Genomic DNA, 13,775 nt, shown 5'->3' on the forward strand with positions numbered 1-13,775 from the left:
CTCATATTCTCCTACAGGCTCTCTCTCTCTGTCTCTGTCTCTCTCTCTGTCTCTCTCTGTCTCTGTCTCTCTCTCTCTGTCTCTGTCTCTCTCTCTGTCTCTCTCTCTGTCTCTGTCTCCCTCTCTCTCTCTCTGTCTCTCTCTCTCTCTCTCTCTCACACACACACACAAATAAATAAATCTTAAAATAATAATAAGATATCTTTCCTTAACTGAGATTGTTTCAGGAATGCAGTGTTTGTTAGTTTGTGATTACAAATTAATCAGAAAGCTGGAGAGAAGGCTTAGTAGTTAAGGGCACTGCCTGCTCTTCCAGAGGACCCGGGGTTCAATTCCCATATGGGAGCTCACAGTTGTCTGTAACTCCAGTTCCTGGGGACCCAACACCCTCACTCAGGCCTACAAGCAGGCAAAACACCAATGCACATAAAATAAATAAACCTTCAATTCTAAATGGAAAAGCTATTATTCATTAAGAAAGAAAGAAAATTAATCAGTGCTATTCCCCTGTAGTAACTGACCAGCAGAGAAAAACCACACAATAGTTTGTGAAGGGTGACAGAATATTTTAAAATCTTACACAATCACCGTGCTGGCTGCTTTTCTGTCAACTTGAAGCAAGCTAAAAATCATCTGAGGGGAAGGAGCCTCACTTAGAAAATGCCTCCACAAGACCAGGCTGTAGGCGGACCTGTAGGATATTTTCTTAATTGGTGATTGATGGGGGGAGGGGTCCAGTTCATTGTGGGTGGTGCCATCTCCTGTCTAATATTCTGGGATTCTATAAGAAAGCGGTCTGAGCAAGCCATGAGGAGCAAGCCAGTAAGCAGCACTCCTCCATGGCCTCTGCATCAGCTCCTGCCTCCAGATTCCTGCCCTGCTTGACTTCTTTCAGTGATTAGCAGGGATATGGAAGTATAGTTAGAATAAACCCTTTCCTCCCCAAGTTGCTTTGGTCTTGGTGTTTTGTCACAGCAATAGAAACCCTAAGACTCATCTGAAAAAAGCTCTTAAGCTGGAAGGCACAAGGAATGTCTCTTAGCATAGCATCATCGGAGTGCACAGGCTTGGTCAGTTGCCCTTGTTTCAGGGACTTAACACACCAGTTAGTCTCTCATCAGTTAAATTCCACATAGGCGCCCAATGTCCTTAGGCAATACCCACTGTTAACCAGCTCAGCCTTCCCATCAGCCTCCCCTTCTGTCTGGCTTCCCTTTCATTGGCCACAGAGCACTGCAGAGTCACAGAGTCACCAACCCCGCCTCAGTCCAGACTCTCTCTGGCCTAGTTTGCTTCCTTTTGCTGTGATAAACACCATGACCAGAAGCAACTCGAAGGAGGAAACAGTTTATTTTTCTTCTAGATGTCAGTCCGTCATTGAGGGAGGCCAGGGCAGGAACGTGATCTGGGTAGAATTGTGAATTTGCTTTAAATAAACTCATTGCCTTTTCTAGGAAAAGAAGCAAGTTTCTCAAGGTGGGAACCTAGAGGCAGGAGCTGAAACAGAGACCATGGAGGAGCGCTACTTACCGACTTGTTCTCATCCAGCCTACTTGCCTGTGCCACCTGTACCACCTGCCCAGGAGTAACACTGCCCAGTGGACTGGGCCTTCCCATATCAAACGTTTAATCTAGGAAATGTCCCACAGACTTGCTTCAGTCCAGTGTGATAGTTTGGACAGTTTGAGGTTTATAGCAAGCTTTTTTTTTTCTTGTCAGACTGTCTTGGACTGCCAGACCATAAATAATGATATGGAGACTTATTTATTAATTATGAAAGCTTGGCCTTAGCTTAAGGTTTTTCCCAACTAACTCTTATAACTTAAATTAACTCGTTTTTATTAATCCATGTCCTACCACATGGCTTTTGCCTCTTCTCAATACAGCACATCCTACTTGTTCTAAGTCTGCTGGCAAAATCTGCATGCCTAGATTCCTCCTCTTCTTCCTCCCTCTCCCTGGAAACACCAGCTACCCTCTCCTGCCTAGATCCCTCCTCCTCTTCCTCTCTCTCCCTGGAAACACCAGCTACCCTCTCCTGCCTAGATCTCTCCTCCTCTTCCTCTTTCTCCCTGGAAACACCACCTGTCCTCTCCTGCCTAGATCTCTCCTTCTCTTCCTCCCTCTCCCTGGAAACATCACCGGTCCTCTCCTGCCTAGCTATTGATCGCTCATCTTTTTATTACATCAGTCACAGCGACACATCTTCACAGTATACAAAAAGATTATCCCACAAAGAGGTTTCCTCTTCCCAGACGACTTTAGTTTGTGTCAAGTTGCCAAAGACTAGCTGGCATTTCCTCCCTTTGTTTTCCAGCCCAGAATCCTCTTCTTGGGATAAGACTAAACAAATACAATGCCCTACAGAAAGGTACCTTGTGATGTTCATCAAACGCATCCTGATGCTATTTGTCCTATGATCTGCTGCCCTAGCCCCCACCTCACAGCTTCCTCTCAATAAAGTACCACCCTAAGTTGTTGAAGACACTAGAGGGGAAGCACAGGTCACTGGTCCGCCAGGAGGCCATGTCTGCTCACATGCAGGAAGAGGTGTAACACTGAGCACCAGCCTACGCTGTGCTGCCAGGTGGCCAGTGTCTTTCCTCATGCATGGCGTCCCCCTTCTCCCTTGCCTAGGACTGTACCAGGTGGTCGAGGGCATCATCTCACCTGTCAATGACAGCTATGGAAAAAAAGACCTGGTGGCCTCCCATCACCGAGTAGCCATGGCCCGGCTGGCCCTGCAGACATCTGACTGGATTCGGGTGGACCCGTGGGAGAGCGAGCAGGCCCAGTGGACAGAAACAGTGAAGGTGCTGAGGTAACAGGAGTTGTGTGTTTTTGTAATAACAAATGCAGACTGGAATGTTGTAAGAGCTGCGGGCCTCTTCCCACAGCCCACGGTGAAGGTGCTGAGGTAACAGGAATTGTGTGTTTTTGTAATAACAAATGCAGACTGGAATGTTGTAAGAGCTGCAGGCCTCTTCCCATAGCCCGGCTCCTGGCTGCTTGGCTAGTTTATGCCCCAAAATAACAACACGGAAACTGGATTCTTTTAAACACTGCTTGGCCCATTCCCTTACTGGCTAATTCTTATATCCCGATCAACCCATCTCTAATAATCTGTTTAGCACCAGTCTTACCAGGAAAGATTCAGCATGTCTGACCTGGTGGCTTGCTTCATCGCGTCTGCCCTGGAGAGGGGAGCATGGCGTCTGTCTGAGGCGTCTTACCTCACTTCCTCTTCCTCCCAGCATTCTGTTCTGTTTACTCCACCCACCTATGTTCTAACCTATGAGGGCCAAGCAGTTTCTTTATTTTTTTAACCAATGACCTTCCTCCATCACTGGAAGGATGGGACAGATTGCTGAGGTGACCCCAGCCAGGACTTCGTAGCTAAGACCAGAGAAATGCCTCTGCTTCCAGAGAGAGAGAGACCTGATGAGTCATGTTTTCAGAGGGGTCCCTGGGCAAAAATAAACGAGCAGCTTCTGGCTTTGGGGATATTCTTGATTCCAAGGGCTCCAGCGTCAGGCCCACTGTTACCATGTAGCACCTCTGTGACCTTGAACATGTGACTTAACCTCTCTGAGACCTCTTTATCACTTGCAAAATGAAGACAGTATAATTGAAAGAAGATTTTTAAACAACTTTCCTGTCCTAGAACCAACACATTGCCTTTGGTACCTGGGGCCTTAACGTCTCGTCATTGACAAGTTTGAAAACTGAACCTATATAATAGCCATCTTTTCTTCTTGTTTGCTAAACATAGACTCTAATGTAAAAGGGAAGGGTTTGGGAAGGGCTTATTTTAAGAGCATAGATAGTCAATAGATAGATTATCTTTTGTCTTTGGAATTCTTAGTAGTGTTCAGCATAGTCCACAGCCATTTGAAATCCCTGGACCAGCCCTGTGCATTAGGGCAGCAGGTCACTGCCCTGGTTGTTGGAGGGGAGTAAGGCGGACCTGCCTTATCACTGGTTACAGGCTGCTCTGCTGGAAGGCACTGTAGGGCTGTGACCTGTGCAATCATACAGGTCCTACACCTTCTGTTAGGGAAAGGACCACAGAGCATTCAGCGGCTCCAGTGCCATCTTAGAACCTGCTACCAAACTGATAGGACAAGTGTTTAGTAACCGCGTGGATGCATGACCTCTTCCTTTTAACCCTCCATTGGGATAAGCCAACTCTCACACTCACACCTGCACCTAGAACATCCTTTTAAAATGTGCCTTTCTCACCACTCACTTCTCCAGGCTGGGAACAGAAGCAAGACAGCGGATTATCCAGCAAACCACTTAGCTTTAGTAAGTACTCAGTGACTAGGCCCTTCTCCCCCTCCCTATGAGAGCCACAGTTGCCTGGGACGTAGGCTTTGAAGCCGCATTTGACTGAATGGCTTGATGAAAGTGATTTAGCCTCCCTGAACCTCAGTTCCTCCCCCAGTAAAATGAGAATAGCATCACCTAGCTCACAGGACACCATGTGGGTTTGATGAGATGGTGCAGGCACGTCAGCTGGTGGGTGGCAGGTGCTAACTAATGCCACCTGCCCTCCCTACAGCTCTACTGCTGGCTGTGGTTTGTCCTCAAATCCAGGAAACCATTCACAGACAAAGAGGTGATGGCATAGCAATTCCGTGTCACTTCTGCTGCTGCTGCGGATTGCCCGTGTGAGCAGAGCCACTGCCAAGCACTCATTCTCCTCTTTCCCTATGCCCTTTGCTCAATGCTTCTGGACACTGGACACACAGGGGACATCCGAGGTCCACCACCCATGTCCCACCCACCCCAGAGGTTGCCATCTCACCAGTCTGGGTGACGAGGGGAATGATCCAGTATTTCAACCGCTCCTGGTGGTTCTAATAGCTGCCTAGGCTTGAGTCCCACAGCTTCAGTCACGGAAAGAGAGAATCAGGATTCTGATCGGTGTTGAGATACACTTAAAGAGCAATTGACACATGGTCACAGCCCTGGCTGCCAAAATCACTTGGAAAACTTTCTTTAAGGTTCTCTGCCAGGCCAGGGCTTTCAGCTCGCTGGCACGGACACTAACCACAGGCATCTTTCAGGGTCCCAGATGATTTAGGTTGTGCTGTTGTGCTTGAGAGTTAGCCAACAGAGGCAACAGTTTCTTTCAACAGATAGCTGATTAAGACGTTTTTAAAAGGTTAAAAATCAGGCTAAAATTGTAAAGTCAAGTGGTTTTAGGATTGTGGTAGAACTCAGCCCCAACATCTGCTGCATTTAGTGTCCCCTTGATGTGGTCACAGTGGATTTACAACATGGCATTCCAAAGGTCACTGTGCTATCAGCTCACTCAGGGACTCAGTGGAGACTCTGTATTCTGATGATGTTGGCATTTTTGCCAGTTCCATAAAGTCTCAGCCAACTTTAATGAGAGAGCCTTTGGTGCTGGGCGTGTCACTTTTTCCTTACAGTGGGAAATGACTAAAAGAAGCCATTTAGTGAGAAATCGTCTTTTTCCTTACACTTTGAACGTTTCCAGCCCTCATCCAGCATTGCTATCTCCACCCCATCGTAGGGTAGGACATCAAGGTGGAGGGGTGTGGTGGAGCCAACTAACTCATCTCCCGGTGGCCAGGAAGCAGAGAGACAGGAACCCAGAATAAGGCCCAGGTCCCCAAAGTCATGTCCCCAAGTGACCTACTTCCTCCAGCTAGACCTCACCTTCCAGAGCTTCAGTCATCTCCTGAGAATGGCATCAACTCACAAACGTGCTGGTAGCGGGCAGTGGTTAGGTGAGAGCTCATCTTTTAGTGACTGGATCTACAGCTGAGGCCCAAGCCTTCAACACACAAGCCTTAGGCACCTAGTCACCAGCCACAACAGTAGCTTTTCCCCATGTTGTGGAAAAGGCCTTAGTGCCACTTCATGAAGTCCGTCTCCGCCCATATCACCTCACAAACCCACTGCAAACATGACTAATGTCTTCATTTCACAGATGAGAAGCTGGAGGCTCAGAGATGCTCAGATGATCACAGTCACACAGTGAATAACAGACAAAGCACCAGCCCCTAGGCTCTGAAACCATACCAGAGCCAGCCTCTAAAACAGGTTCTCAACCTGTGGGCCATGGCCCCTTAGGTCAGATGTCCCTTTCACAGGAGTCACCTAAGACCATCAGCAAGCACAGATATCTACATTATGACTCATAACAGTAGCAAAATTACACTTGTGAAGTAGCAATGAGAATAATGTTATAGTGGTGGGTCAGCACACCATGAGGAGCTGTATGAAAGGGCCACAGCATTTGGAAGGTTGAGAGCCACTGCTCTGAACGATGATGCTGGCTGGCAGTGTGGGGTGACTGACTTTTCTCTTGCCATAGCTACCCTTTGCTGGGCTTCCCTGGGCAAGCAAGAAGCCACGCTGATAGGGTCAGTTTAGAGACCTAGGACTGGGCGCACTGGCAGGCAGCAAAGAGCCAGCCAGGACCACTACCACCCCAAGGAACGGAGTCCTGAAAGTAAATGGCCTCTCTCAAACACAGCCGTAACAGTGCTCCCTCAAGTACAGGGACGGTGGAAGATAAATTGGCTCATATGGGAGTGCTGAGGTTACCTGTGTTTGGTGAGAAAAGGAAGTGCCGGAGTCTCAATTTAAAGATAGATTGCTTAAAATTGAGCATGTCAAATTTGCATAAGTCTGATCATCCCTAACATGCTCTGTGACTTCGCTTGGATTAACTCCCTTCATCTTCGTAACCACCCATTGTGGGTGGCACTGCCGCCACTCCCCATTTGCACACGAGGACCCATCCCTGCTGGCTGGGACTTGAAGTCATTCATTAGGGTGACAGCCGGCAGTGTGGGGGTTGGGATCCAATCCCAGCTGTCTCTCTCCAAGCCCAGGCTCTTAGCCACCACACATAGCATTTTAAAACACAACTTTATGATCAGAGTGTGTTCTGGAGCCAGTTGGAGGCCACACCTTGCCAGGGCTTACTATACATTACCTTCAGAATTCTGAAATCAGGCATCACCACTTACTGTTTTCCAAAGGAAAATGCATGTTCAAACTTACATTTGTCTGTTTTGTTTTTTGTTTGGGGAGGGTTGTTGTTGTTTTGTTTGTCTTTTGGTTTTTTTGAGACAGGGTTTCTCTGTGTTGCTCTGGCTGTCCTGAAACTCCCTATGTAGACCAGACTGGCCTCGAATTTACAGAGATCCACCTGCCCTTGCTTTCTGAGTGCTAGGATTAAAGGTGTGCGCCACCACCCGGCTTACATCTCTGTCTGAGAGCCGCTGCTTTGGGCACCTACTCAACACTAACACCTGTGTTTCCAATCGGGCCTTGCTGAGCTGCACGGGCGGGGCAGCATCAGGCTGCCTGCTTCCCCCACCCAGTTTGTGCAGAATGTGGTAAGGTGAACGGAATAGGACTCTCTGTGGCATCTGCTTCCTGTCTTACCCCTGGAGCACTGCCTGACACGTGGCAGATCCTCCATATTCAGGGAATGGTCTAAGATGTGTAGGAGCAAGTCCTAAATTCTGAGACTCTGGGATGATGCTGGGGGTCTAGAATACAGCATACCTGAGCCCTTGTGTTTACACAACAGGCACCATCACAGCGAGCTGCTCAAATCCTCAGCCCAGATGGAAGACCCAGACCCCAGCAAAACACCATCAGCCTCCGCAGGTGGGTGCTAACTCCCTTGTCTACAATGGGATTCAGGTGAAGACTGATGAACCTATGGGGTTTGTCCAACCCTCTCAGCCTCAACTAGAACTTGAGACCTTCCTGGTAGTGTATGGAGATGATAGATAGATAGATAGATAGATAGATAGATAGATAGATAGATAGATAGATACATACATACATACATACATACATAGATACATAGATAGATACATAGATAGATACATAGATACATAGATAGATACATAGATAGATACATAGATAGATACATAGATAGATACATAGATAGATACATAGATAGATACATAGATAGATACATAGATACATAGATAGATACATAGATAGATGAGAGAGAGAGAGAGAGAGGGAGAGATCTCCGAGGTCAAAAGGTCAATTCGTACACCCTGCCTTCCCCACTCCCACCCCAACCGCATTAATTGTGCTAATTTGAGATTTATTTCCCAAAGGAGTTTAACCACCCTGTGACTTGTGCTCGTGACATGAATTACAGTGAGGGCCACACAGGGACAAACTGGTGACTGGTTCTGGGGTTCTTTATAAACCTTAGCCTTTTGAGTTGAAAACAGTTCCTAGCAGCCACTCAAAGAAAGAAGCTTAATTTTAGGGGAGCTTGAGGCTCTCTTGGGTTATCTTCTTAAACTGGAAACCCTGAGCTCTACTTTCACTTTTCTTGCTTGGTAGAGGCAAGTCCTGTGATTTCAGAGTAGGCAAAGTCCCGGTGTCAAGGGTCAAAGGCATGACTCTCTCCTGCAAATACTCGGGAGTGTAGGATGGGCGTGGGAGGGAAGGAAGGATGTAACATAAGCTGGGAGTCACTAACCCCACTGGCTGAAATTCCAGCAGGCCGTGTGTGTGGTTCAGGGTTCCCAACTCCAGTTGGTAAATATTTTCATAGGAAAAGGGTTCAAGACTTCCAAGGGTAGATGCACCTCCAACAGATCTTCACTGCAGGCTTTTGCAGAACCTTTGTCGTGTCTTCGTGCGTTGTGACTTTGAGAAAAGGACAGAGCCTACCACTTTTTAACCATGGCACTCTTGTGATGTCTCTGCTGGTCCTCAGAATTCTGAGAGCACTCCCAAACTCACCTCGGAAAGGATTTGAGGATGTCCTCAGATCCTAAAGTTGTCATGGAGCCCTCAGATGCTGATCAAAGATTATACACAGCAGAATCCGCACCAGAAGTTTCAAGAAGGTGGAGAAACCCTGGGGAAGTGAAAGAGCCATCATATAATCGTGTGTGCATAACTTCAGAGGGAAACAAGCACAATTCCATACTGTTGGTGTGTCTAACTCAATATGGAAACCTGCGAACATACACCAAAATGTTGATGGCTGTGGAACCAGAGTCAGCCTGATGGATTGCTGTTGTTGTTTTCAGTTTTCAACACTTACAGTTCCCATATGTTCCGTCGGGAACATACATTGCATGTTCATCATCAGAAAAGGGAAAAAATTAAAAATGAACATTTTCAAACAGGAAGGTGGGCTTTTCTCAGCATAAGCTTGGATTTTGATGGGACAGCACATATGTTACCAGTGACATATTTATTTCTAAGGGGCACTTGGGGAGCTGTGTGTTGTATTTTACGTTGTCACAGTCTGGGATGGCAGAGTACATGCTGAACTCAGCACTGGTGGCAGCCATATCTGCGCCTCACTGTCACCTCTGTAGTTGGCAGCCTCCTTGGACTCACCTGTCCTCATATGGATTGCTGTGATCCTGGCTGCTCGGGTGGCACACTGGAACGGGTGACACCTCAGGGCCTTCAACAACCTGGACTGATAGGGCTGAGCCTGGCTCAGAGAGCTCTCTTTGTGTAAAAACAGCAAGTGCCCAATCTTGTGCCTATCACTGGGGATGGTTAGTGTGGGTGCCAACTGTCAAGTGTCATTCCTGGGTTCAGCTCTGTTGCCCTCCTATGTAGATCTCCCATAGTGTGTCAGTTGCATGTCATCGTCCATGGCTGTAGTCGTACCTCTCAGCTGACAGGCTTTCTCCGCCTGTCACTTCCTGTCCCTTCCAGGGAGCTTTTACTATCCCCATCTTATAGCTGAAGAAATAGACCCACAGGCAAGGTCACTTTCCCAGGGTCCCAAGAAATCTGAAATGTACACCCAAGACTGACTCGCCTTGAGACTGCTCTTTGTCAAGGCCATCAACTAAGGACAGCAAACACTCACGCTCCTAGGTTCTAAAGTATTTTTCCTGCTGCTTGTATAAGCCTAGCCCATCTGCTTTTCAGAGTCTGCAGCTACATCAGAGTGGACTGCTCACCAGATACCCACAGACCTCCCACTTACATCACTGTGTGGCTGTCAGGCAAGTCACACTGGCAACCTTTATTCAGTTTTCATTGTTTATTTGGTGGGAAGTAGTGTCTGCATGTATGTTTGTACTCCATGCACGTGCTGTTCCCACAGGGGCCAGAAGAGGGCATTGGATCCCCTTAGAACTGGAGTTAGAGACAGTTGTAAGCCATTCTATGGGTGCTGAGAGTAAAACCCTGGTCCTCTGGAAGAGCAGCCAGTATTCTTAACTGCCGAGCATCTCTCCATCCTCCAGCCTTTATTCTTGAATTACATATTGAACTTGGACACTTACTTGATCTGTAGCATGTATATGAATGAATTTGAAGGGGCGCTATGAGCCCGGAGTTGTAGGCGGAGGCACATGTAGCCATGAGAGTTGATCACTTCACTGTCTTGTCTCAGGGGATAACAGGGACTTTCCAACCTCACAGACGTGCCTTTGAGGGGCAGATCTCAGTCCTTTCTAGTCACAGCTCAAAGTGAATATTATTTTTTTCTGTCGATATTAATAATCCATATCTAATGTGGAAGCTGAAATGTCAAAAATTTCGCCACAGAACCCACTAAGAGAACCTGGGGAGGTGGCCGTATGCTTGCCGTGCCAGTGTGAGGACATGACTGTTCATGTCCTAACACCTAGGTAAAAAGACGGGTTCAGCTATGTATACCTGTAGCCCTGGCCATGGGGGATGGGAAACAGGAATATTGCTGTGGCTTGCTGGCAGTGAGCCTAGCTCAGAAGTGATAAGCTCCAGGCCCTGCCTCAATGGAATAACACAAAGAAAGTAATAGAGAAAGAAATTCAACATCCCCTTCTGGTGTGTACACATGCATGCACGCGCACACACACACACATACACAAAGAGGGGGAACAGTAGGAGAAGACAAAGTGTCTTGTCTATTCTATGACCTGTAGAAACAGCGGATATGCCCCAGGTCCCAGGAGATGCTGAAATCAAATGAGTATCATTGAGCCAGTTATTTGAAAGGCCAAACCCTGGTCTCTTACTATCCTGCAGTGATTCAATAAATAAGAATTAGAGCAAATCCTCACAGCTGTTGGAAAATACAAACCCATACCAAATTAGTAAGGTGTGAGTTACTGGATAATTTGTAGCACAACTTTATTGCTTTAGAAATAAGGAGATAATTCATACGTATTAGGTGGATATTTCTGCGGAGATGGAGAATACGTGGATAGGAAAATGGATTAGCGACTGAATGAAAAGCCCTTAAAAACATAAACAGCTAATCCCTTCCTTTTCTAGTGTCTCCGGGCTTCCTGTTCGTGACGAACATGCAGATTCTCACCAGCAGGCGGCAGCAGAACCCCGCAGCTACAGGTGCCCCACCTGGAAACTGGCTGCCAGTTTGCATTCATTCAGTCTTCCCGCCTGAGGTCATGAGCTCTCTCTCTCCTAGCCGCTCTGTGCCTTGGTTTCTCCCCTGCAGAGTGGGCACAACAGACCTTCCTCGTATGTTTTCGGAGGGTCACATGTTAGCTCACACATTGTGTCCAGTAGTATACCATGCTAAGAACACAAAAATGTTAGAATAGACTCCACAAGGCTGCCACACTGCCCATCTGTCCTAGAGCTGTCATACTGCAAATGAAAATGCAAAGGCCACCAGCTGGGATTGTAGAGACCTTGTTGTCTTCCAGAGAGCCTGTTGATGATGAAATGACGAAATGTCATGAGGTTTTGTATGAAAATGCTAGGTCCTCGGGGGCTTATAATAACAAGGGCTGAATGGATGCTGGGTGGTGACTTGTCCAGCGCTCACATCTTCTTGATATGGGGACTTTAAAAGTCTCATCAGATAATGGACGTCTGGGGACAGCATGGTCTCCTCTAGGACGCTCTCTGCCCTGGTCCAAAGCAACCACAGACAGACCTCTGTAGTAGTAGCACTGAGTGCTAAAAGGCAAAATCCTTTTTCTTAGTTTGACACTTTGCCAATATTAAACAAAAGCGATGTTGCCAAAATCATGACTTATAATGTTACTGTATCGCTTCAGATTCCTGTAACTTCCCTGGGATCCGCCCTTGTTCTGCTGCAGGCCCCGAACTGAAACTCCTCTGTGGGGCGGATGTCCTGAAGACCTTCCACACCCCCAACCTCTGGAAAGACGAGCACATCCAGGAGATAGTGGAGAAGTTTGGCTTGGTGTGTGTGAGCCGGCGCGGGCACGACCCGAAAGGGTACATCTTGGACTCTCCCATCCTCCGACAGTTCCAGCACAACATTCACCTGGCCAGGGAGCCCATTCAGAACGAGATCAGTGCCACATTTGTGAGGAAAGCCTTGGCCCAAGGGCAGAGCGTGAAGTACCTCCTCCCTGATGCCGTCATCACCTACATCAGGGAGCATGGTCTCTACAGCTGTGGCAGTCCCTGGAAAGGAAAAGGAAACACTAGCTAGAGGGCCTCCTGAAGAATGGGCAGTCAAGGGCTTTGTTTGGCTTTGGGGTCCGTGTTTCCCTTTCTGTTTGTTTTGTTTCTACCATGGTGATGCCATGGGTGACTTCCTGCTGCAGGGAGAGATTTTTTCTGTCTCTGGGACAGAGCAACTAAATGGCTTGGCAGGTCTTCGGATTAGGCAAAACCCCTCTACCTTTGAGGAGACCTGCTTACTTGGTGCACACTGATGCTATTCTGAACACGGCAGCCCCTGAGGGGTTGGATCACAGTTGCCCTCTGCATTTAAGAAAAACTCAGACCAGGTGCAGCATGGTGGTCTTGACTGGCAGGATTTGACAGGGTGCTAATTACTGAACAGGGGGCCTTTGCAACATCCTTCTTTCAAACAGAATAATACCAAGTGAGGCTTCAGAAATCTGGAAACGGTGCATCATTGATTTCCAGTGTAGACTCTCTTACCAACCATGGCCTGTCTGCCTTTCTGTCTGCCTGTGGTGTAGCATAAAAAATTTTTGACCACATTGTTTCTATTTTGTAGCCAAGCAATATGTGTAAGATTGTGTGTGTGTGTGTGTGTGTGTGTGTGTGTGTGTGTGTGTGTGTGTGTGTGAATATGAGGAGAAGTCAGAAGGACCTCAGAGTTCCTGAAGATGGAGTTATAGGCACTTGTGAGTCACTTGATGTGGATGCTGGGAACCAGTCTTATGGAAGAGCAGCAAAGGCTCTTAACCACTGAGCCATCTCTCCAACCCCTCAAGCAATATTTTTGATACAGCAAGTATTTTTACACTGCTATCCTCTAAACACTAGGGTTCCCGATATCCTGATTTCTAAAGAGGAACTGAAGTAAAGCAGATGCCTAGCTGTTTTAGAAGCTCTTTTGAATGTTTTATGACTGCCTGACTGTTTGAATATTGGCAAAAGGATAAATAATAAATTGACATCAAAAAGTACTAATGAAAAGTTTCTTTTTTTCTTTGTTATATCATTAATGCCCAGTGTTCCAGCTGTTGCTCCTCATTTTAGCTGCTCTGAAATTTGTTCCTGTTCCAATCTAAGTGGCGTGAATTTAAAAGTTTGTGTCCTAAGTACTAGAAGTAGAGAAATGTCCTAGTCAGATTAGCACAGCCTAGAGTTGCCTAGAGGTCGTCTCAATTAAGGATTATCCAGATCAAAATTTGTCCTGTGGACACGTTTTGGAAGCAGGTATCTTGATAGTTAACTAATGAAGTGTCCAGCCCACTCTGGGCAACATCAATCCCTAGGCTGGTATTCCTGAGTTGTATAAAAAAAGGGAGCTGAGCATGAGTTTAAGCAAGCCAGCAAGCAGCCTGCCTCCACGGTTTCTGCTTCAAGTT

The 13,775-nt window shown here is 47.1% G+C and overlaps 1 protein-coding gene across 1 annotated transcript in view; it reads left to right on the forward strand.

The window, feature by feature from the left end:
- Window positions 1–13,330, forward strand: part of Nmnat3 (nicotinamide nucleotide adenylyltransferase 3) — a 111,018-nt gene extending 97,688 nt beyond the window's left edge. The window contains exons 3-5 of the mRNA XM_013353580.2: window positions 2,638–2,821; window positions 7,583–7,662; window positions 12,015–13,330. Of these exons, the coding sequence (XP_013209034.1) occupies window positions 2,638–2,821; window positions 7,583–7,662; window positions 12,015–12,418 (668 nt within the window). The 3' untranslated portion in view covers window positions 12,419–13,330. The remainder of the gene's footprint in view (window positions 1–2,637; window positions 2,822–7,582; window positions 7,663–12,014) is intronic.
- The last annotated feature ends 445 nt before the right edge of the window (window positions 13,331–13,775 follow it).

This window comes from Microtus ochrogaster, unplaced genomic scaffold (genome assembly GCF_000317375.1).
Source record: "Microtus ochrogaster isolate Prairie Vole_2 unplaced genomic scaffold, MicOch1.0 UNK12, whole genome shotgun sequence".
Classification (NCBI taxonomy): domain Eukaryota; kingdom Metazoa; phylum Chordata; class Mammalia; order Rodentia; family Cricetidae; genus Microtus; species Microtus ochrogaster.